Source organism: Nyctibius grandis, chromosome 5, assembly GCF_013368605.1.
Source record: "Nyctibius grandis isolate bNycGra1 chromosome 5, bNycGra1.pri, whole genome shotgun sequence".
In the NCBI taxonomy this organism is placed as follows: domain Eukaryota; kingdom Metazoa; phylum Chordata; class Aves; order Nyctibiiformes; family Nyctibiidae; genus Nyctibius; species Nyctibius grandis.
The window spans coordinates 46,177,599-46,203,657 of record NC_090662.1 but is presented as its reverse complement, the minus strand read 5'-3'; the positions used below and the strand labels follow the sequence as shown (position 1 = coordinate 46,203,657).

At 39.0% G+C, this 26,059-nt stretch overlaps 1 protein-coding gene across 1 annotated transcript in view; it reads right to left on the bottom strand.

Annotated features, from left to right (window-relative positions):
* The window catches only part of NAV3 (neuron navigator 3), a 269,185-nt gene that overhangs the window by 188,544 nt on the left and 54,582 nt on the right, over nucleotides 1-26,059 (bottom strand). The window contains 2 exon segments of the mRNA XM_068400337.1: nucleotides 3,140-3,192; nucleotides 3,901-4,018. Coding sequence (XP_068256438.1) covers nucleotides 3,140-3,192; nucleotides 3,901-4,018 — 171 coding nt within the window.

Genomic DNA, 26,059 nt, shown 5'->3' with positions numbered 1-26,059 from the left:
ATCGTTATTATCTTTATTAAAACCATTCATAAGAAATGCCAAAATCTTTTTACCACAGATTTACCCAGCAAAAAAACAAATCTTGCCAGTTCTTTTGGAAGTTTCATTTATTCAAAGTTCCTGAGATTTGAATATGAAATAATTTATTCCCCAGTACATTTCAGGTTCTCAAATTCTGTGTGCGACATCGAATATGTGACCATAATGAGAGTCATGAAAATCCTGGTAAAGCTAACTATGCAGAAACTGGATGCTGCTGGGGTTCGCAGGTTTTAATTTTTATGAACTTGGACCTGTGGAGCCAGTTCAACTTGTCTGCAAGTACTTTACATATCACTTCCAAGATGAGCATAGAGTGCAAGGCATTGCAATAGACCTAACTAAAAGAAAACTAAAAAAGAAGCATTTTATACATATTTAAAATAAACATTAAAAGATGTTTAGAAATTAAAGTAACAGCTGAACTGAGATGCCTTAAAAAATCACTTGAAAGATGAAGCCATTGGCAAGAGGAAAACCAAATGATGAGTGGAACAGAACTTGGGAATATTGGTAGTGATTAATTACTAATTGATATCAATATAATCTACAGGGGATATCAAGTGTTTCCAGCAGCAGACAATCCATGTCAGTGCTCTCTAGTTTCTTTTAAGTTAATAAAATATCTTAGACTTCACCTCCTGGGAAGGGTATCAAATGGCAGATGAATACAGAAAACATTTGTCCTTAGTTGCAAGTTATGAGAGCAAGGATCATGAAAACATATGTGAAAGAAAAGGGTGGTGGGATTCTTTAGGTTTATTAACTAAAAATATTAAAATGAAAGTGGTGACTGAATGGCTAGCAAACATGTTATAGGAATATCATGACTGTTGCTGGTTTGATGGCGGATGTTCTGACAAATCCTGACAGGACATATTGCTACATACTGGCATATGTCAAACATGCAAACTAGATTTGACCACTGTTACATTTTTTTTCTGCACATTACAAACACTCAGGAGTCCACTGCTACAAGAAGAAGAGAATTGGCCCAACAATTATTAACTGAGTGGGCTAGCAAAATTGAGTACTGCCAAGGGAAATTACCTGAAAATGTGCAAAGACGGTGCCTTCAGCTAGGCTAGATCATTGAGCAACCCAAAGGAAACAAATGGTGAGCAGACTCAAAATGTGGGGTCTCTGAGATGCTCTGAGAGGAAAGCTGACATATTTGAACTGCTTTAACTTCAGTACATTTTAAATTTCCTAGCTCAGTTGAAGAATTCAGCAGTATAAAATTGGTATGTCAAAAGACAGGAAAATAACCTGATCAGACTGTAGAGATAAAACAATACAGTAAAGAGAGCAAATCAAAGAAGGATGAAAAAATATATTCTATTTCTACCAAGTGGCTAAACATGACATCTCAGCACTCTGCAAATATTTATATGTATGACTATGTACAGGAGCATTTGAAGCACCGGTTTGAGAACCAGAGCACCTGAGATATAGTCTTTGGCCTGGCTGAGCTGAGAGATGTGCTAATGGGAGGAGGAAGATGGACACAAAGAGGTTCCCACAGGTACTGCTGTGGCATGGGCATGCATTGCCCATGCTTCCTCCATAACTGCAGTAGAGCTAGAGATGAAATCCAGAATCCCTATGCCTATCAACAGGGAACATACACAAATGTTGTCACTTTGGCGATGAAAATGTTGCTACAGTGAATAGTTCTCTCTGCAGCTTGGCTTTCTGTCATGGAAATGAAGCTCAATTGACACCAGAGTGGTGGGTCCCTAAGCAATCCTAGATGGTCACTAACCACTTACATAACCTCGGGAAATCATATCACTTTTCTGTGCTTTTGTCTCTTCTTGTTTGTCTTGTCTGTCTGGAATGGCAGCTTTTAATGTGATTAAAGTAGAGAGCGATTATCTCTTGATCTGTGTGTGTAATATTAGAGTTCCACACTGGAGTTCCCAACTTTCTCAGCTGGGGCCACTAGGTGCTGCTGTAATATGAGTAATTAAAATAATAACTATTATTGAGGAAATTGCATATATTCTTACTATGGACTGTTTCAAAAAGCCTGAAAGATAGAGAAAAAATTTATTCTAAACCTGCACATTTTTTGAAAAGTAAGAACGTAAAGACCTGATTATTCACTTCGCTGATACTCAAAGTTTTTCCTTTTACATTTTGCAGCTTTGCAGAGAAAAGCTGTAAATACCTTACCACTTTAAAAAATGCACTGAATAAATGCAAATTTTTTTCTACTCCATTTCCATTTTTAAACCCAGCTTCAGCAGTTTGCTATTATGCAAGCTCATGCAAATCATTACGTTCCAAAATCCTTGTCAGCTACACAACTGTGCACCTTAGTCACATACTATTTGGATGTGAACAGAGAGGCAAAGACCTCAGCACGAGGGAGCATGACTGGAACTGCAAATGATTCAGTAAATGCATGGTGATGGTACTGAGGCTCAGATTTTATACCTGTCAGTTCCGCAGCCTTTTAAGGAGGCTTTATCTTATTAGACGTAGTTAACTAGCCATAAACACAGTAAAAGATTAATAAGACTCCATATGAATCACAGTCACAAAATGCTTCTTGCCTGAGAGTATTAATATGTCTTTAAGCAGCTGCCAGCTACAGCTCAGAGAGCTATATGACTAAAGTGCTATTTCTGAAAGTCTTGGAGTCAGTGCATCTAACTGGACTTTACACAGGACAATCCAAAAGGCTAATTATATTCAAAAATAATTTGGCAAGTCTTGTTCATCAAACCAGTTTTCCAGAAACAAAGACTCCACTTAAAAATTTGTTCTTGGATTTACTGCCCTTAAAAATGAACTTAAATGAAATTATCTGGATCATCAGAAGAACAGGTCTGCTATGGCAGTTCTGGATTAATTAGAAGTGATGAAGTTTTGCTGCTGGGTTACCTCAAGTCCCAATGTTAGTGAGCACAGAAATGAAGGGACAAACACTAAGCACAAGTGGGAAAAAAAAGCACCAGGAATACTATATGAGAATTAGAACTTTATGGTAAACGTGGGACAGAATATCACAGTTTAAATCAATCATTATCAAAAAGCATTTTCGGAAAGTGCAGAGGTGCCAACACAGACTAAAAATATATTTTATTCTTACCATTTGAGACTGGCTCCGGGGACAGCCATTGATATCTTCAACCTTTTCATTTGCTAAACAAAAACCATGAGGAGAAAAGCAGAAGTGAACAATGAGATAAAACTTTCCTTTCCACCCCTGGCCAAAAAAAAAAAAAAAACAAAACAAAAACATAAAAACCAAACCAAACAAACAAAAAAAAAACACAGAAGAAAAGCAGAAAAGACAGAGCAATAAAGTGTACAGGATTTTGTTGACACAGAGCTCCTTTCTAAGTAAAGCTCAGTCGTACAGTAACAACACTCTTGTTAGCAGCAGTTGCTTCCACATGCCAAATCATGCAAAGGGGGAAGTGCGAAGGAGGTCGCTGCTAATTCTTCAGCCCCTGCAAAATAACTGCTGACATGAAATCTTCCACAATTGTCTTTGCAGGGTCAGGATACAGTTTCAAGGCATCCCAGAAAGTATGAGCCGCTCCAACTAACAAAATGCACACATGGGAGACATATGGTTTAATGGAGCATTCATTCCTGACAATTCAAAGTGTGTAAGATACAGTTCTGGCCATTTAAAGTATGGTTAAACAGCCACTTCCAAACATGCTCACATAAACATATCTTTTAATTAAGACAAGGATGAACCACACAAATATCGGAGACATATGGACCCAGTCAAATTGTATTATTCAGGGTTCATCTTATTGCTAAATACATTCAACTTGAATTATATATCCCCCCATGCAAGGAGTCAGCTCGCAGTGCTTCTCTCAGCCCTAGTCTTACCGATGATCTGGATGATCTCTGCTAGCAGAACTCCATCTGCAATGTCCTGTTGCAAATCCTTGATCAACCGCTTGTGGCCAGATTTTGCTAGGTAGTGGTTAGCCCAGTCAGTGTAAATCTGCAGAGCAGAAGGGGAGGACAAGGGGAGAGGGGGAAGAGAGAAAAGAAGACAATAAAAATTCTTAAAACAAATGTTGGCTTGCACACCAGAACTATTCTGGATCACATTCCCATTTAAGAAGTCAGCACCAAAGGAAACAATTTTAATGTTGTGTTTTTTTCATTTCTTTTTTTTAAACAGCCATGCCCCTCCCCCTGCTATTCTCTGTTTTATTTTAACTTCAAATGATTCAGGCTGTTTCATGAGGGTTCAAACTTGCTGTGACCAAGCAAAATTCCCCTCATGACTGTAAAGGAAACTCCTGTCGTAAATCAGTCACATCTACCACAATTCCACCTCCCACCATGTTTCTACCTCTACGCATGCCCCACCACCAACTTTCATACTCTCGGGCTGCCTAAGAGAAAGTGACAGCAGAGACACGTTCCTGTGTTTTGGTAAGAGTTCATCGGGTTGTCCCTGGTGACCCCACACCTGGTGATGCCTCTGTGACACTTTCTGCAGTAATCACCATCTCCTGCCGCGCAGGGACAGGTCATTTGTCCCCTCGCCTATGGTTCAGCGACTTGTAATGTGGACAGAGGAGACTGAGAGCACCAGATGTACAGTAGTCTCATCGCTGGAATTAGAGTATATATTCTGGAAATATGCTGTGTCCTTTGTCCACCAAAAGAGGAGGGGGGAAGGGTGAGACAGCAGCACCAGATACTTAGCAACAGGTGGCACAAAAATGGCATTTACCAACAAAAGGTTGAAAAGGACCAGCTGAATTACAGCCATCAAAATAAGGGGGGGTGGTGGGGGCTGGTGGTGAAGGGAGAGGTTGAAAGCATTTCATAAGGCATCTATATACACAAAGAGAGCATGTGGTAACAACTATAGCCTGCACACAAGGGGAATGAGGTTCACTTAGGGTGAGATGAAGAGGAAGGGACACCTTCACCTATGTACCAAAGGAAGAGTGCACCCCAAGATGTACCTGCACCATCCCAGGGTGTCCCAGCTTGCAGAGGTAGCTGGGACTAGCAGAGCTTGACGCAGGGGTGTCACACAGCCGCAGGCTATCAGTGGCCCTTGGCAGCCAGTGCTGGCTCCCTTTTGCAGGGTGTCTGTAGCCTCTCTCCTCACCCCAGAAAAAAGGACTCGTACAGAAACTCCCACTATCGTGGGATGTTACCACTGAGAGAAAGCACATATGTATGACAGCATCACTGTGTAAGAAAATATAATATCTAAGGTTCTTTCTCTGCTGAGAAAGTTGTTTGAAAATGTTGAAACTGCACCTCTTCCATAAAAACAATATGAGTTCACTTTATAAACATCCTTTTATTTAACCTCACAGACCCTTGGGAAGAAGGGGTCAGAATCCCATTTTGTGAACCAAAAACCAGAGGCCAAAGCCATTAACTACTTGCTTAGTTGACCAAGGAAACCTGTGGCAGAGCCAGGGTGGAAAAATGCAATTCCCAGTCCAGAGTCTTACCCAGAGAACCAACATCCACTTTCCACCCAGCAAAAGTATCACCACTCTGTCCACGTTCACATGCTGAGGACTGCTTCACTATCGAGTACCTTTGTCACAGATTTTCTCCCTCTTCATTAAAAGAGGCAGAGAATTGTAACTTGTTTGGTCGCCCTATTTCTTCTCATATTCCAGCTGGTTTGCCACAGCTTTCTCGACAGCTTTAGAACTTTAGATAACTCCACAGAGTTAAACTGTGGAAGCAGATTCAGCTCTCCCATAGCCAAAGGATGCTGCTGTTATATGGAGCTCTAGATTTACCTGCTGCACCCAGAAGTCTGCTTCAGTCACCTGTGTTTTCAGTGACTGATATTCTTTTTTTTGCTATTACAGGTGAGTGACATGAAAGGCTCCATTAAAATGTTTTTTAAAGCCAACTGTAACTAAGAAAGTGTTTCTTCAACTGTATAACTGTATATAATGAATGCTAATGTGGAGTCTCTAAAGATTATCTGAACACATATTTAGAACAATATGAAATCATGATGATAAAAGATGCATACCACACCCATAGCATCATATATTCCCTACTACTAGTATTTCAACTTCAGTCTTTCTTCTAAAGTAATGTCTCAGAAATATTCTCTGAACTATTACTGTAAGCAGAACTATTTTCTGTATTCCAATGAAACTGATCCCCTGGAACATACAGAATTTAATACCCACTAATATTATTTTAGGTTAGTTTCACATTACAAATAAAAATACTTTACCAAGCATTTCCTTTTTCATTTGTCACACCCACACATAATCTGGTGTACCAATCCTAATTTTGACTACAATTTGAACTATCCTCTCACTAAGCAGCCAGGGAAATTTCATTCTAGCAGCTGTTTCGCAAGTATCTAGTATTCAAAGAATGGACTTCACCCACCCATCTACCCCCTTCATAATTTTCTTTTCTCATTAATTTAAAAGTGACAAGTATAAAGAATGTAAACTGTGTTTTGTAAACAAAGGTTGATAATCCAGAGCATAGCAAAACTTTACTGATGGTCACTATTTCCATAGTCACGCAATGGTAGAAAAAATACTGGGAGGAGGCAGTGGTAAAAGAGGAGTTTTTTCACTTCAGAAGTATTCTAAAAAAAATCAAAAAGGCAAAGAGTTGTTGACAGAGACAATATAGCAAACCAACACCCAGTTGGCAGTGGAATGTCATGTTTAATTTCCTCCCTTTTTGTAGAGACGACCACTTGCTTCTGTTTCCCTTCTTCCCTTTTTCATTCATCTCATTCTTCCAGGGACCCAACTGCTCAGGAGTCAGTTGTAAAAAATGAAAAGCATGTAGATATATATATGAAATTATAAGAATGTACACATGCCACTATATTCTTTTTACATTAAATTCTCTGATGCAAATATCATGGGAAATAGAGAGTCCCCCCCTCCACAGTTTTTTAGTATTACTGGAACTATGCACCTCTTAGAAATTTTATCTTAAACTCCTTGGGAAAACATAAAGCTACAGTCTGCATCATCATTGACAATACTGAGTTTGCACCAGATAGAAAAGTCATGCAGAACAGAAGATAAAATCAGTAACTTCATGCGACAGTCTGCTTTTATAGGTGCTCCCCTTTCATTGGGTGCTGAGCACCTCTAAGGAGGAGCTGTGCATGCTCCCCCTCTTTTCAGAATTAGCAATAGATCATTTCATCTTGCACTAATTGTGCAGTAGTGTTTCCCAAAAATCCTCTTATCTGAGATTTTTCTATGATGAGACTGTTACAGAGAGCACCACACACATGAGGGTTAGTCGTTGCAACACTTCCTCCCCACTCCACTGCTTGCTCCAGTCACCCTGCCTGACAGCCACACACTGGGCAGGGCTGACCACTTACTCATTTCCTCTTCAAGCTTCCTCTCTTACCACCCTGCTTTACAGGCACGTCTGGCCGGGAGTATTCGACTTCAACGCTGGGCTCCAATCGCTGACAACATACGGGAGAGCCGCTCTTATCTGCGACGCAGAGGATTGGTCTCAGCAACACGACAAGGGAACAGACCCGATCCTGTGTTTGTGTGGTCCGAGCCCCGTCCCAATGCCTGGTGATTTAACTGCTTGCAACACGAAACAGGATTCAGCGGGGCAATCCGAGCTCGGGCACAGCCTGCTCATGTTAACGACGGTTTCCCCTAGCATTCCTCAACCGCTCGTCACGCTAACCTTCAAGAGAGTAGAGGAAATAAACTCTGATACCCAAATATAGTTATGAACTTCACCTCGAACTTCACACGTAGCTATAAGGAGCACAGTCGAGCTGCTTGGCAGGATCCGCAATGAAACAATACACTTCGTAACATGGTAGTTTAACGAAGTGAAAAAGAGAGAGGATCTCACAGGTTACTGCCTTTCTTAGAAAATGCTTTAATCATAAACCATGTAATTACACACCAGGCAGTGCTATAATGCATCCTCTTTAAAATTAATACAGAAATGCTACCACTCACAATCAATGCCAAGTGGGAAATGTCAGATGGATTTTAGAAGTACAGTCAGCGTAATGCAGTAATAATGCATGACACTTCTTTAGTGTCTTCCACTAAATCAGCTCAACATGCTTTCCAGACACAAATGAGATCACTCCTATTATTTATTGTTTCTGTAGATGTGGGGAAACTGAGGTATAAAGGCTTTCTCAGTGATTTTTTTTTTTTTAATGTGCCTCACTCGAGGGCAAACAGAGCTGGGAATACAACCCAGATATTCTGAGTTGCAATCATTTCTTCTATATGTTTTTTGTCAGGCAGTTTTATAAATAGGCTTGGTGGAAAAATGCGTATTCCAAGAATCAGGATCCTTCTGCATGTTTTTGTTTGTTTGCTACATAATATAGAGTTTCAGATCCAAAAACGGTCTCCTGTTGCTATCGAGAAGACAGCTTTCCATACTTAGAGTACGCCGCTGTCGCTCCCTTATGTGCCAATGCTGCTGCTTAGGAAGAACAACAGTTGCTGCCAACCGAGTTATGCCAAGATCTCGTGACAGATTTCCACGCCATTTAGGAAGATAGGTTATATTTGAAAAATATTTAAATACTTGTTCAGTATGTGAAAAAGTTTCCTTCCTAGATATGTGGGAATAAACAGATAGTATCAAGTTCTCATCATTTGTCCTTTAAAATACTCTCTAGAAGACAACTGTATTCTCATTCATGAGCACACAAGAATTAAAATGCTGTCCCCCAGTGCTCATGCTCATGCTCTCTTCTGTGCACTCAGTTTCCCAAAAGGAATCTGTAGGCAACAGCAAGCTTCACACAGGTTTTTCTTTCCTCTCTATATTGCAGCAAATGAGAGTTGTAGAAATGGAAGGAAAAGCAATCTATTACAGAAAATGTTGCTAGCAGTGTACCTGCGTTGCAATGGTTCACAACAATAGACCATACCACTTTCTAGCAGAGCGGGATTCTGTCTTTTATTCTATGCTTGGATTATATGAATACATTTCATAATCCTTTTTCTTTCTTTAAAAAAAAAAATGGAATAAAGGAAAATGAAACTTAAAAAGCCCCAACACCAGAATTTTAAGTCAGACAAAGTAGAAATACGGCACTGTTAACTTAATAAAAGGGCTATGTGACTTTCTAGTGTAGTATATTTACTCTGCTTTAAGTGTTGCAATTGGAGACAACTGATAGTTGATAGCACTTCGAGCTTTTCACCCATACATGCTTGTTCAAATCACACTTGTAGAAGAAGAGATTGATGACTTGTTTGTGTTGTTCTCCAGTATGCTACAAAATGGGCTGTAAAGGCTGTATATCTGTTTCCTGGGTGGTTTTCCAGTGTGTGGCCTACCCTGGATGCTGAATACCCAGCAGAGCCTACATAACAGTCCCAGAGTCCCTGATGAAGAGGATTTGCCAGACGAGAGGGCATGACCACAACTCTACTTCAACGTAGCTATTCCTGGCTAATAAATTGTGGGTAGCAAAACATGTGTTGGAACGTTCCTGAAGCTGTTTGTACTTATAAAGAGAAGCTGGGCAATGCATTGACTAACATTAGAATAGGGCGAGAAAATCAGATTGCAACGAGATTCCTTTCTCCTTCCCACTACCTCCACATCAGAGAAAACCTAACTGGAAGTCAGGATCTGACCTTTTAAATATTTTCTTATTGAAGGTTATTTCTCTGGGTTGCAAAATAATAATTTATTAGTTTCAGTCCTCCACTTAGCAAGGAAGAGGGCTAACTTTGAAAACAATGGTTCACATTTAGGCTGCCAGAAGAGACAGATCAAGCATCTAATTTATGTCCGGATTCAACTGACTATAGAAAACACACTGCAACTCATTTGCTATAAAGTAAAGCTGGGGGCTTGGGGTGGCACTCCTTGTAACTTTAAGTAAATTACATGAGAAGAAAAAATATTTACACAATTAAAAATATATGGCCAGAAAATGAAACTAGAATGACTTAATTTATAGGCAAGATGGAAGTCAATGCATTTCATTTAACAAAATGAAATGAGTATTAAATGACATTCCACAAACCCTGTTTCTGAATCCTGCTGAGCAAATGAGAACGATTATGAGTTAAGGAATAGAAACAATTTAGAGGGATACATAACAATTAACCAAAATTTCAGAATCCCTATAGTGTGATTCTATTTTGTAAATAGCAGCATGTATCCATCAACACTACTCAGTAATTTTCAGATAAAAATACAATTAAATAAGACTCCACTAATCCCAGCTAAGAAATTGAATAGAAACAATACTCTTCAACAATCACTGGCAAGCTTTACATGATTTACCCAGCTTTAAGGGGGCTGTTTTATATTTCCAAGTTTCACTTAAAAGTTTGTGATTTAATCACCCAAGTAACATTTGTTCTGACTTACTGTGCTCTCTTTCGTCCCATTTCTTACCAAATCCCAACTCAGAATTAATTTAATACATGTGTTTGAGGCCAATATTCACCAATGGCACAGGGGCAAGACTTTTGATTCATCTGTGCCAGATGAAAGGTAACAGTATAAGACTCTCTGAGTGTGTATTTTTGTGTGTGTGTAAGGCTTGCTAAGTGATTTGTATACTGCACAATTAAACAAAATCCAGTTATTTCTAGAATAAAAGAACTTGCTCATCCTTTGAAAAGAGTCATACCAATTTGCTTTACAGTTTAATCATGTTGTTTTGTTTATTGGCTTACTGCAGCTACTTTTCAGTCCTGTGCAATAGCAAGAAAGTACCACAGGAAGGAGCCAGATATTCATCCTCGAGCTGCAGGGGACCCAACCAGTCAGTTGCTTCTCTGCAGACTTACACTGCTGCTAGGCGATGCTGGTTAAGGGAGCAACACCACCACAGCTATTAATATTGGCCTCAAGCTTCCTGAATTAGCGGGAGACAGTACTAAGTGCCACACTGAGCAATCCTCGAAACAGCCAACCTTGAGACTTTCTGTTATAAATACTCCATATACTTGCCTGTACAACTTTGGAATTATTTCTTAGATATATTTTTTAACTTCAAAATACATTTCAGCATTTGTTTAGTGAAAGTACAATAAAATACAGGACCTATTGTTCAATACAGCTTTTACATAAAACATTGATTCCAACTAATATCTTCATTAATTTTATTAGAATGAGGAAGACAAGGATTCTCTGCTGGGCATAAGTGTTGCATCTAGAGACACCACTCTGAAAGTGAATCTGTCTTAGCATTTTAGTTCAGATAAGGAGTGCACTTCTAAGGGCAGTCTCCTATCACTTCTTGTGCTCTCAGAGATCCCCTTCACATGAAACGAAATGGAGAAATGAGCTTCAAGAACATGCTGATTGCACTCCATTCACTGACCAGCATTCAGTTCATGCAACAAAACAAGAACTAATCCAAATAACCCTCCATCCTCAAAATGTGTACCTTAGATGCTGATTCCTTAGTACCAAACTTTTTTTTCCTACAGAGCAACCCTTCCTCCTAATGGACATATCTGTGTCCCAGAAGTGATGGGGGAGAGGGACAATCATGTGATAGAAAAAGCTGCTGACTGTCCTGCATAGTGGGGCATATGCCGAGATGCTTCTGTATGCTGATGTGATGCTATAGTAGTGACAAATGTAAGAGGAGGACATGCTTTGGTCTTGATAGTGGTGATGTGTGAAGAAATTAATTTGATCAAAAGTATAGTGCCAGCATTCTCTAATACAAATAAATGAACTGAAATATATGAAACTCCCTCTCTCCTGTATGTGCACACACACTTGAACATCACCCAAGCCTGCCCAAAGCCTGAGCTGTGGCTGTCTGTGACAGTTCCTGGCCAAAGAGTTCTCCCTGGGCAGAAACAGCTGATTTGGGAAGGAGCACCTGTACCTGTCCAAAGGAAGGAGAGTAAAAGCAAAGCCATATTTCTACTTTTCTGGGCATCCAAGATAGCAATGATGGCCCTCCACACCAGAGGCCCCATTCCACTCCCCTGAATGAGACTTCCTATACTCTAAACTTGCATAAGTCTTATGTCTCATAAATGCCTTGTCACTGCCAAGATAAGTTTCGTGACTAGTCCTGCATTCACTTTAATAAACAAACCCACAGTAAGCAAAGTTAAGTTTTCTGTAAAGCGAAAAATGAACTGAAATTGCACAGGTCTCCTTTGTGGCTCACCAATATCATGACAACACCGAAGAATGGAGAAAAAAAATCTACAGTCTCAGACCTGCCTGGAAATCATGAAGTAATTTGCAGAACAAAAACATCCTGGCTTCGTTGATTCCTTTTTTGTTCACAAGCAAGAAGCCACTCTTGGTATCAAACAGACCAAGCAATGCTGGATGGAGCGGGCGCATGCTTTAGCAAAGCAGCAACAAGGCTCCTCACATGGAGCTGAGGAGATTCCACTGTGAAACTACTCCAGATTTTCCATCAAAGCTCATTTTAAGGATTTATAACTTGGACTGAGACATTCTTTCCACACTGCGATTTGGCATTAAAGAACTTGGCCCAGGGATCAAAATAACCCTCTTTTCCAGCACTTAAGCTTTTTAAGTGTGGGAAGGCAAATTTCTGATATGTAAAGATGCAAAAATATTAAGACATACTTTTGTTCTTTTGTTGCAAGAAAACAGTGGCAAATAAGACCACAACTAACTTTAAATACAAAGTCTCCATCTAGCTTGTACTTTTTGAGGCTTAGAAACTGATTTGAATTGTCTGGTTTCCTCTCATGTGGAAGAATAGCTTTGCAAATCAAAATAAACAAAATAAACTGTTTGCTTTCTGAGCTACATATTTCATAACAAGACACTTTAACTCCTGCTTAATTTTTCTCTGGGCTTTGATGTTTAAAAGTTGTTTGTCACCAACTCTGTAATTTTAGTATCAATAAATGTGTTGCACATTCAGCACAACAGTCAGGTACTAAAGGTAACACGACATTAATATTAGGTAAATAAGTTAATGATTTCAAGCATAAGTGATACGGGCCTTTTCTTACTGTTATTAATTTCTGTTAAAACAGGTCTTGGTGATGAATGTGTGAGTGGTAAGAGTCCTGTGTGCGCAACCATTTTGCCTTTTTCTACGTAGCTGACGTTTAGGGAAATGAAATTATGCTTACACAGATGACAGCCTACACACATACTTCTTCAGTTCAAGAAATGTAAAACAGTATTTTACGACGAAAGACTAAGGACACATTTCAGTACAATAAAATACCAGTTTGGGACTTATTTCCCTTTGATCACCATTGAAAGCATTGCCCAAAATAAAGGTTTGCCCATTCTGATTATAATACTTAAATTAGCAATCATCCAATACAATAAATTTTATGTATGAAGTAAATTCTGCCAGACAGTAATCTTAAATAACAAAGAGAAGATAATAATCTTATCATAGTTTTTGACAACAGAAGACTTTTCATCCCAAATTAGATTCAACATTATATTCTTGCTCATTTCTTAACAAAAGACCTGCCTCATATACAGCTTTTTGAACACAATCAGATCTGGAAGGACCATAAAATGGAAAGAAAAAGGGTCTATATTCCTACTAAAAATGTTCTGAACACCCTTACATTCTACTATAAAAGGGGAGATCTGCCTCAACACCTCTAGCGAGCTCTGTGACTGCACATCACATGCAAAGAGGCAGTGTCTCAAGAAGGGAGGTCCTTATGACCTGGGGACTGTCTTTCATCTGTGTTCAATCTGCAGTCTTCCCTGCAAATGTTCTAACATGTATCCCACCTTTTGTGTTCTGCTACACTCTTCTATAGGACTACACTGCTCCCCAAGGTAACAGCAAAAATATGTGATTCATGACTTGAAAATTTTTGACCTATCATTTATCTCTGAAGACAATGAAAAATGCCTCTTAGTTCAGTAGTCAAATAGCAACCTCAAGATCCACCCCCCATGCCCCCTGCAGAAAAAAAAAAAAAGAAAAAAATCTCGCAACAGATAAATGCACCACTTCCAATTGAAAAGTTTTTTAATATCAAGCTAGCGCATTCTTATATTGAATACTAACATACTGATATGTGAACTTCAGCTCTGGAGACCAAGGAAGGAGGTTTAGATAATGGATAATAATTAAGGTGGATAATGTTCTGAAGTTTATATATAGTACCTTCTGTTATATTGCAAGGGCATTTATGAAGGATAACAGCTTAGCTAAGTAAAGATCCACCCCCACAGAAAAGAACTCAAGTTCTTTATTGAGGCTTTGAGGTAGGGAAGGTTTATAGCTCTGCTCATACGGACACTTTTGCATAAGCACTGGACCCTATTGCTTCAAACTAATATCAAAACTATGATATCTGTATCTCTCCTTCTACAAACAGGATGCAGATTTTTTGCTTCTTAATGTTACATCACAATAATATGACATGAATTTTAGGGCACAGAGAGAAATGACCAGACAATGTGGTATTGAAAGCTAGAAATGCTTCCTAGTCCTGGACATACATGCAAACTGAAAGGCTTGTCATCACTGACTCCAGGCACAGCCAAATGTCTTAAAACTGAATGCAAATCAAATGATCTGTGAGAATCTCCTACATATCTGGAACAGCAAGAGGCTGATACCTGAAGACGAGAAAGGTCTTGAGAGAGCTCCATGAAAGTGTAAGCTCAGCAACTACCCCACATTCTTCTTTTTCTTCTCCCCTCTAGCCACCACCTGACACGTAAGTACAAATGGTACTGTTAGCTCTAGGCATATGGGTTTTTTTCTACTTCAAGGCCAAATACATACCTCTTATGACATAAAACAGTTGGTGCTTTTGTGTTTGAGGTCTGTTCTCTGGGTCCTCATGACTGGATCTACATAGGGCACCCATCACCTTCTTCCTCAAGGGAATGTTCTCCACATCTGCAACTCTTCATTCACTATCCTATGTTTCCTTTTAAAATGCACATGCTAGTGATACCCCTGTCTCTTGGATAACAGACTAGAAATGAAGGATAGGCATTGACTAGCTCACTTTAAAGGGCCACTGACTTTAAATTTAATTAAATCCATATCTTCTACCTCCCACATCAACCACCCCCTGTGACTAAAGGCTTCTGTAAAGGATTAGGAAGGGGGTACTCTCATTGCAGCCACACAACTATGCAGAAAATAATTCAGGATTTGGGAAGTTGTGAGCAGGAAGCAGAGGATGAAGAAGAAAGAGACTCACTGAAAACACAAACAAATAACTCTGCTGGCTAGAGATTATAGCATTCATTTTGGACAGAAGGGATTGTGCTCCAGCCTTTCCTTGCAAGAACCTTTCTGTATTTTGTCCTAATGATGTAAGTAAGAAACAGAAGTGATCCTAATAAAAGGAGCAGCATGTCTCCTCTCAAATGAGTCCCTAAACCAGTAGCCTACCACCTTGTGTCCTGTCGAAGTTATGCTGAGTTGTTTTCATGGACTGTGGTGCAGGACAGCACTAATGGCACCACTAGCTCCTCGGGTAGCTCTATCTGAGAAGGCTGGCACTCCAGGAGAGACCACACAGCTGTTTTAATCGTACAGAGGCATGTGGAGTATTACTTTGGGAAATTCTGTTGACAGCTCTCCATTTAGTCTGCTTACTTAGAACAAGCAAAACTGCTTTTTTCTGACCTTTCCCAGTAACATTCTATCTCCCTGATAAAATAATAAGAAAAATAATTTAATCATGCTAGCTTTTTAATTTTTTTTTAAACAGGAAACAATTATTGCCAATAAATAATAAATATTTCATTCCAGAACACTGGGTTTTTTTTTGCCAGCTCTAACATTTTGTTATAGCAGGCAGGTGCTTATTTCACCTGCCCTTTAAATAAACCTTGCTAGTAAGGTGCTTGACTCTGTTGAGCCAATGCAGCTTCTGAGCATTCTCAGAAGTACAATTTCACATCTGTACAGATCCTTAATGTAAAAACCTGGGATGGCTATGGACAGACTACAAGTGTCACCAAAATAGGCAGCTGCTGAGTGGGAGTTCTGAGGATGAGAATGATGGATACAGGCACCTAAAATGCAAGTGAAGTAGGTCATAGGAACATAAATTCTTTGCGGGAGAAGGGAAGGTCTCATATTTCAGGAATTATTGTACAAAGGACATCCTTTGTTAAAAGTCCAACCATTTACTACATTATTTAGTGCACAAAATAAGTATGCAACCAAGTAGTCCTTAAACCAAGTTTTTCCTTTAATTCTTACAATTGTTCTTGAAGGCCTGTGATAATAGTGGATTGCCTTTTTTTAGTAGGACTTGTTGAACATCTCTCATTTCTGACGGAAATGTAAGGAGAAATGCTTTGGAGGAACTTCCTGAAAACATATACAACCCTTAATGTATTTTTATTCAATTTTTTGAAGAATTTATACAATCATGAGCTACAAGTTGGAGAGGAAAGTGAAGTTTGAAATTTCATTAAACTGATGTGCCTCTCAAGATATGCAGTCCCACAGAAAAGCTTCTCAAACATTGCACCAGATGGCTTTGTTCTCAATTTCCCTGGGCAGGTTCATGTTACTTCACTATCATTAATACAATCCCATACTTACATCAATGCTTTACTTTATGTTACTGTAATTATCTTGTTGCAGGTTATAATGGTATTGGCATTATCTGCCTAATAATTATTCCTGAGTCACAGCAATAAAAATCTTTTAAGTCTCAAGCTCTGATCTAGAATCTGCTGAACCACTTAAGTTTCATCTGTGTCTCTTCAACTGAAAAAAATGTTCCATACATTAAAGAAGAATGAAAGTGGGCAACTGGCTTTTCGAGTGTGTGGTTTTATAGTAAAACAAACAACTCAGCTAGATACATTTAAGTGGGTCTTTCCCAAAATATTATGTATCCCTGTCTTGTGTAGATAACTATGTACTGTATTTCTTTAACTTCAAATCCACAGCAATATTTCTTATAAACAGTTACTTATACCACAGTGCAGAACAGGTGACTCTGGTACATGTCAAACACACTTTCAGGATTTGGATCCCCAAGGAACACTGTAAAATGTCTGAAAATACTGGAGTAAAATATATAGTCTAGTATATGGATGACAAAAGGTCTTGTATTGTAAACCATGAAAAAATATTACATCCTAAAAATGGTATTTAAAATGTTCACAATGATATTCAGTGATACAACACAGTCCTGTAAACAATTATCTTAAGAACAGGATACTTCAATTAATTGCGTTAGCATGCTTCGAATTCCAATCACGCAACAGCTGCAGTGATACAGAGGGCACATGACAATACTGCATAATCAGCCTTGCCATGATTTTCAACCAAAAAACTGTCCACGGAGTAAGGAACCCATCTGAATTTATCTGATGTGAAACAAAGGTTATTTAAAAATGGTAGCATGCACATATAATTGCATGTTGTCCACTCTTTGCAAAACAGATGCTTACTGGTTTAATGGGCACTTAAGTCCACATGAGGCGTTCACAGATGTCCTTCAGCAGTTAATAGGTAAAACATTTTTTTTAAAAAGCACAAAACCCCACAACCTACACTTTGCATTTGGATGGATTTTTTTAGCCTGTGCTGTGGAAACTTAATGATCCAAGAAGAAAGCCAAGAGTTGAGAAAATTTCTTAAATCCACAGATATGGTTACCATCTAATTGCTTAGCTATATATTCCCCAATCACTGAATATACACTATATAACCAGAGTTCATGAAGACTCTTAACAACTGAATGAATAGCAAACCCATGTGCAGAGACACTATGAAAACTAGAGAAGGTATGAAGCTGGGGCACAACTTGTAGAGTTGTGCAAGGCCTCTGCTGTGTGCACACCCCCCTTGGTGCTCTTCATGGGAACATGCAGTGCAAACACATCAGACTGGTTATGCCCTGCCCAGTGTCTTATGCTGTTTATTCAACTGACTGGACCATCTGAATTTGGCACATGCGAGCCTTTTTTGTGGAAAGCTGTCAGAATATCAGTTTGCAGGGAAACCCGAACACTTCTAAAGAAACGTCATGTATTTATTCACTCAAAGTCAGGAGGCAGAACAAAGGCTTAAAGCAACAAACAGTTTTCTTTTATCCATTGCCTAAGTTTTCAATGTTCCTTGAAAGCATTTGTAAAGTCACTTGGGGCTGTTCTGTATTCCTGGCTGGCAGGTACTGGCTACTGTCCTCAGTTTGCTTCCTCTGTCTCTGTCATTGTGACCGTGGAGTTTTTAGAGAGCAGTGCCAGAGGCAACATGGCCTGGCCCACTCCAAACCCGCCCACATGCCCCTCACGTGGGAAACGGCCTCTTAAACGCTGGAAGTGGTCCATGGGGACTCTGGAGCTGCAGGGCCTCTGTATTCGCCTCTCCTGGGTGAGCGGACTGGAAGTGCTCTGTCCCTTTGAACACCATATCTGCTCTTGTAAAAAGCCTCAGCAACCTTTCAAAAATAGTATTTATTCTATTTGTGTCCTTCTGTACCTACTAGCTCTTAGTGATGCTTCTCCTTTCTAGCGCCATCATCTTTAAGCTTTAGGATGCCCTTTGATCTTTCTTACTCTCTTCACTCAGCTTTGGGAAGAGCAAACTGCCCTTAGCCTGGAGAGAACTGGGATAGAAAATATCTCCTAATAATTACTTCTCCTATTTCTGCATGAAAGATTATTTTGCCTTTACTTTGCCTTTGTCACTTTGTTCCTTTAACACATTCATTACGGTAATATGAGGGAAAAATACTATTAAAAATAAAACCCTATAGCCGTAACTACCTTGCAGCAGATATATCAACCTATTCAAGTCAAAAGCTGTAAACTGAACATAAATATAGAAAGTACCTAAAAGATAAGAAAAAAAAAAAACAACCAACAACACTTCTCATCATACCCTTATCCGATGAGAAACTTCACGAGCTACAGCACTGCAGTGAGGACAGAACTTGTATTTGGTCTTACCTTGAAGCAGGAATAAAATCAGCTCTCAAACACTTGGCTCACCTCAAAATATCTTCCAGTAGGACCCTTTTATCTTCTGTATAGTAATGTAAGCCTACTTACTGTAAGTATTTTTTTCAGCTACTTTTCACAGATGCCTTAAAAAGCAGTCCACCGATTCATGCAGGTCTGCTGTATGGTGTGTTGTAAATCTTAACACAAGGAGGAAGTATTTCATATGTTACCAAATATTAAGAATTAAGAAAGAAAATAATTAGGAAAGAAGATATCCTTTCATCAAAGATCCTTATATCAGAGGTTTCATCACTGCTTTTTCCCTTATGAGAAAAGGCTGATATCTCTCAAGATGTGTCTCTGAAGATATCTCAAAATTGAAAGATAAGGTGTATCTCTAAGAGACAGCTAAGCATACAGTTTTGCTTGGAGCAAAGGCAAACACAGGACCTCTCAGAGATTCAGGTAAGTTCAGGAGAAAGACTTTGTTAAAATTGTTTTGATTGAGATGATGGACAAAGAAAAACAAAAAAGACCTTGAGTAGAAGAAGCAGAGGCAAAACTCAGGAACAGAAAAACCACTGCAGAAAAACAAAACCCACCAAATAACCTGAATAGTATCAATGTGCAGAATAAATAAACATTTCATGTTAAGGTTATGGCTGAAACAATCTTGGGATACGAGCAAGGAAATTGTCCCAGATTATTTGGTTTTTTCTTTTTAAGATAGACGGGTATCTTAAGTTCATGTAAGGCAGAAAACGCCATTTAAAAATTCCTAATTTTTTTCCTTCTGCTGGGAATAACCTACTAATATCTGAAATTTTTACTAGCCGTTCAAGTCAAAGGGTTAGCAATGTACTTCAGTAAGTCTATTTACCAGCAGAACACCCAATGTCATCATGTCAAGCACAGGCAAAATCCTCTTCACTCCCATCAAGAATGTTCAATTGCAGTACACACTGATGCAAAAAAAAAAAAAAAAAAATTCCTCTCCTCACAAAGGAGTTAAAACACATTCATCTGTTTTCAGTCGGATCTTTCATTAAAATGTCTGAGTTTTGGTCTCCTTCTACCTGTACCACAAGAAATCAGAAACAGCTCCACTGAAGACAGCATATAAACAGAAGGTTTTTTGCATTTAGGGTAAGAACTAGGGCCTGGAGCTAAACAAACAAACAAACCACATCTCTCTTTGGCACTGCTGCACAAATGGAAGTGTTCATCACAGCTTATTGTAAGCTTATGGTACTAATGAATATCTGATGCCCTGTCTTGTTTGCAGATACTTAAAAAGCTGACTTGTTTCTACATTGGATCAATTGCTTCACTAATGCCATTCAAAACTCTGTGCTGCCCTAATCCTTTTTCATATGGAATTAGGTGGTGTGAACTGCTTTCCTTAACACCATCATCTTTGCCAGGCATCAAAATCAGTTCAAAGCTGGTAGACAAAGCCCAGCAGTTCCAGAAGCACAGCAAAAGCTGGGAAGGGAGCTCTTGGGACAAGGAGGTAGCGCTGGGGCCACGGGGTGACTCAGGGGAAGTGCTGAGGTGCAGGACATGCAGTGACTAACCATGGTGAGGAAGGAATGTCACCTCCTACCCCCACATCATGCGAGTCACTCATCCCAAAGCTTAATGACACAGAGGATGAAGGGGAGCAATAGCAGTGGCCGTTTACACAGGAAGGGACCTCTGGAAAAGCAAGGCTGCATCCAGCCGTGGCATGTATTCCCAGCTCAGTACTATTGTGCCCTCCACTGCTCCCATACCTGAGTGGCTCAGTTCAATCAATACACCAACTAGTTATAATGGAATATATCAAATAATATATACCTTGTATAACTATCCTGCAATGTTTCTGAGTTTTGCATATCTCTCTATATATGCATATTTCATTTATATATGCATATATGCATATTCCATACCAGTTTGTCTGGTATGGAAACAAATACAGCTGATCACTTAAAGTCGGTAGTATATAGGGACAAGATAATTTAATCCAAAATGCAGGCATCTAGCCTGATGTGAGCATCTAGGCTCCATCAACAGTCAGTGCCCAGAAAAACAGGAAACTATGAAGAAGTTAAACCCATGCAGGAGCCTAATACAAGAAGAATAAATTCCTCTCTGAAGATGCCTTTCAATAACCACAAAAGCAACCTAGAGGTCTAGTTTAAATTAAATTCCTAATTTTTAGATGATAAAAATTAGTGAGACTAATCTGACCTGTAGTGGACAACTATCCTTAAACTCAAACTTTGACTCTGTTGTTGACTCTGGAGGCATCTGGCTGGATATTTATAAGTGGAATAGGAAGATCTATAGAAAGAAAAAGTGCACAGCAGATCTTGTTCCTCACAGTTTTACTTTTAGTGAAATCTTTGTGAATTTATCTGTTGATTTCTACTGGGGCAAGATTGAACAGAGTACGCCTGTTCTGGATTGAATTGTTCCTGCAGAGGGACAGCAGGAATTTGCAAAGCAGGAGCCTGTAGAGATGCAACTATTCCAGGAGGGGCACACTGGTTCCTTAAACATCCATACCTCACTGTCTTGTTTTTGCTTTTCTAGCTGCACAATCAAAACCCATCCCAGGCCTGGCACATATATTGGTATAAACAAGCTGCTCACACATTCAAATAAGTGTGCACATATTTAGCAGGAACTGAAGGCTAGAAATAAAAATACAGGAAGAGTTGTTGAGAACAGGATTTTGTAATGTGGCAAAACCTCTTTTTGGGGGCTTATCACACTGAAGGAAGTGATATGGAGATCAAAAAGTGAAAAAGCGTACACATCTGACTAGATGTCTAATAATTTAATGCTTAAATAATCCTCTCCCTCCCTGATGGCAGTAGCTCCTTGTTATTCTGGCACCCCAGCACTCTGGCCTCAAGTACGTTGCTGCTCACATCATCTTCCTTGCCAACTACCTAACCCCATTAGGTATTATTGTATCTTATCAGAAAGGCAAGATAACAAAGATGCAACACATGCATTCATCTATACTAAAAATCTGAGAGTTATCAATTCATCTACGTGACAATTCAGCTCTTTTTTTAACCTTTTTTTTTTTTTTTTAAGATCAGTAAAAGCACTGGTATAGAATTTGAAATACATCAATGTAATGCAATATGAGCCAATACTTAAAATGATTTAAATATTTAGGAAACAAAACCTTACTATTCTGAAGACAGACATAAAACCATCTTATTCATAATAAGGCACAACATAAGGTGCTTTTCATGATCTAGGTCCCATTCTGAGGTGTTAAATATGTCTTTACACGTACTATGGAAGCTAAAACATCCTACTCAAGTTTCCAGATTTCACTGCAGAGGTCTAGTTTGACGTTTATATTTTAGGTTTTTGGGCAAATCTAACTGCTTTCAGTTCTGGACAAACACAACCAGGCTATTCCTATTCTCCATATAATTTATTGTAGGCACATATTAAACTTAGATCACCTTTTGGGAAACACTGAGATTAAATCTTACAGCCAAAACACCAACACACTGCAGCAAAAGTCAAATAGCACACTGTTAACAGTGTTAACCTGATAGAGCATAGAAATGCAGTGAACTGCTTCTGTCAAGATCAGTTTATTCCATCTAGGGAAATAAAAAACTAAATATGAGAAATAAAGTAACAGCAGTAAATTACTCTAGAGCTATCCATCCTTTCAAAAATATAAACATGTCAAGCAGTATTAATACATTTATATGACATGCACGGAGCACATACAGATGAACACAATAAATTGCTTTCATTCTCCTCTGATCCTGAGCCAGCTGTGTATGAGGCCAATATTTTGGCATTAATTAATGTAGCCTTAAAACTGCTCCACCTTGTGCCAGCTGCCTAAAGCATCCTGTAGTTCTCACGAATGAAGGGGCTGCATGCAATCACCAGGTACGCCGGCTCTACCTCACCTGCCAGCAGTCATGGTGCTCCATGGTCAACAGCCCACAAGACTGGCTGTCCTACCCAGGGCTCCCACCAAGCGATAACCGTCTTATCTGGTGCTAGTGCTGCTCTGGGTCCTGCCAAGTCTGACCTAAACTGTATATATCGTTACTCATCTGATTATACAATAATGCAAACTTCAGAGTCCGGTGCTGGGGGAAAATATTCAGGGAAAGGGTCATACTTTGATGTAGTGTTTTCAGCTCCATTTAAACAGTGCATATATACATAACTAAAGCTGCTGGTAAGCTTTATTTTAATGCAAATCCTTGCTGAGAGAAAGGGAAGGGAATTATCAGTGCAATTAGCTGTGATCTGTTCAAATATCAATGCCAGCTTTTTGAACAAATCAGTGATTTACTGAAAGAAATCTTCCCAGCCTGGTTTCTCAGGACATTTGTTTCTAGGCACACATTTTATTTACACAAGGGAAAACTCCTACGAGCATGTAGAAATGACTACCTTTGTAGACAAACAGGAACAGCAAGGTTCTTGCAGTGGGTTTGTTTGTTACACTGTGTACAAGGAAACTGCATACAATTTGTAGTTGCTTTTTGAAAGAGTCACTCAAATGCCTAAATGAGAGTGAAAACTGGAAGCAGTATAATAAAAGCCACTAGTAAGTGGCATCTTAGAGTATTTTCTTGGCATGGATTTTTGGCAGAAAGAATCTGGCAAGATTTATCTGGTAAAATCTGGACTCCATATATATTTTCAATTGCAGAGAGTTTCACATGGGGTAGGAACTACATGAGACCACTCACAGCCAAGGAGATGTATGCTATGTTGACATCCACTTACACTGACAACTGACGTGTTTCAGATTGCGGGAAAGAATGGCACTATTATCCCAAGACATACCGAAGAGGTAACTTACTGATGTATGCTGACTTTTGTTGATGTGCAGCTGTAACCCTTTTCTACCCTCAATTTCCTTTTCAAAACAGCAGCATCCTCTGAACAGCAGCAATTCCACTTGCTGCCAGACTCTCATTTTCCTGACCATCCCCACGCTCCTGTTCACTATTGCTTCAAGAGCACTTTTGGCTGACTTATTTTGCACTTCAAAGCCACAGATGGTTACAAAACTTTATTAACTCTAAAGGGACTCTTTCAAGAGAAGCTTTATGTAAACAAAATATGTGGCATCCATAAACAGCTCAGAACCATAGCATATTCTAAACAGGTGCTTTTAGCCAATAGCGTATATTTGCCATTGCAACTTAAACAATCCAGAGTATAACCCATGACATCCTATAAAAAAAATCTATTTTATTTTCAATACGTAACATCCCTTTTTGCATCAGACCAATATCAAGTATAAAATGAGATAATCAACTCTGTTCCACAAGGCTAAAAGGATTAATAAAAGTACCTAACCGGCATATAAATACATATATCAACAAACCTCCCAGGACATAGTGTAAGCCAGAATCTCATTAAAGATGATGTTAAAAATTAGGAAAGCACCTGCTTCTCTGCTTGAAAAAAGTCGAGATGAATGCAGAGCAGCCAAAGAGAAGAAAAACCGCCCCAAATGAGGTCAGACTGCTTTCTCTGCTGCTGCCTTTTGCATGTGAAGAAAGAAACCAGTCTTGAACCATGAAAGGACCACTGTAAAATAAACGGATTTATCTCTGATTCTGAAGTATCATATAGAGTGTATATAACAAGAAACACATTTCACTTTTGCATATTGACAATACGAATTCAACAGTCCTTGCCTTGTTACATTTAACAGCAAAACAAGTAAATACACTATGATAATCAGTACAAGTTAAGCTTTTTAAAGTTTTCTGTTTCAAAATCTTTACTGGCTTATAGTAAATGTGTGGTTTCTCTCAGCCTACTCAGCTAACGGGGAATGATGTTTTGCCATTACACAGAGGCAGACCCCAATCTACTTTGTCTCTTCTGTATTGCTTTTTGCTGTGATGATATTCCATTTGGTAATGTGAAAATCAGCAAGTCCGCTGCAGATGTGTATGACACTGTTCTGCCAGCCAATTGGAAACTTTTACAAATTAATTTTAAATTAATCTTTCCCTATGCCAGAAAATCATCATAAATGGTAGACTGAAACTTAATGTTTAATACATTGGAAATGCATAATCCACTGACGATTATATAGAGGACTGAAATTCAGTTCTGCGTTCCATACATATTAGATACTCCATACATGGCTTTTACACTGGTTATGCAAGTGGCACAATATTAGGAAATTATGAAAATTGTTCAACTCCTACAAGGGAAGTGTTGCAGAAAGAGAGATGAAAACCAAAACAAACAAAATATTAATGTCAGCAATGAAACAAAACACATGAGACATACTTGTGGAAAGAGTAAAGGAGAAGCATACACATTATGAAATGCTTTCCAAGGAAAAGTCTGGCAAAAAACTGGGAGGAAAACCAAACAACTGCTTAGCTGATCTGTCACCTACAAACCCCTCCTCAGTCTTTGAACTTGGTCACAGCTCTGCCTGTTTAACTTGCTCCGAAAGTAGGCAGGGCATGGTGCTTGACAGGCCCAGATATCATAGCACAGTCAAATACAGAAAAAATTGTAATTTCTTTTTACTGGGTATAAGGAAATATCTGCTGCACAAATAATAACAACAGGTGAACATATTGCTTTATTCTCATCATAATATGATGGAAATCCAAAGAACTGCAGCAAAGGCTGAACTGAAAAATCCTGCTCTAGAAATACCAAGAATATATTATACTCTTAAGACTTAATTACCTTGTACTCGTGAAAGTGTAATATTATCAAAATATCCATTGATTTAGGGAAAAAAACACCTTTACAGAATGTATTAACCAAAAGTGAAAAAAAACAAAAATAGGATGCATACACAGGTAAGAAAAGCAACAGTTAGACAGAAGTGAAACAGGGAAAAGCAGGACATGAATCTTGTCCCACCCACACCACCAGCTTCATAATTCAGTAAGAAACAAATCAGAAGAAGGGGGAGGAGGACTAGGCACTAAGCCAGGCATGTGTTTTCGATGAAAAAAATTAGTCCTGTTTTATCCAACAACAGCATTCAAACACCTCTCAAAGCAGGTCAGATGTTGGTCGGAGCAAACTAACAATACGCCTTATATGCTTTTAGTCCATTCTGCCTCTCATGGTATTGGCCATTTTCCCCTAAATCTTCCACACTGCATCAGTCAGCTTCCAC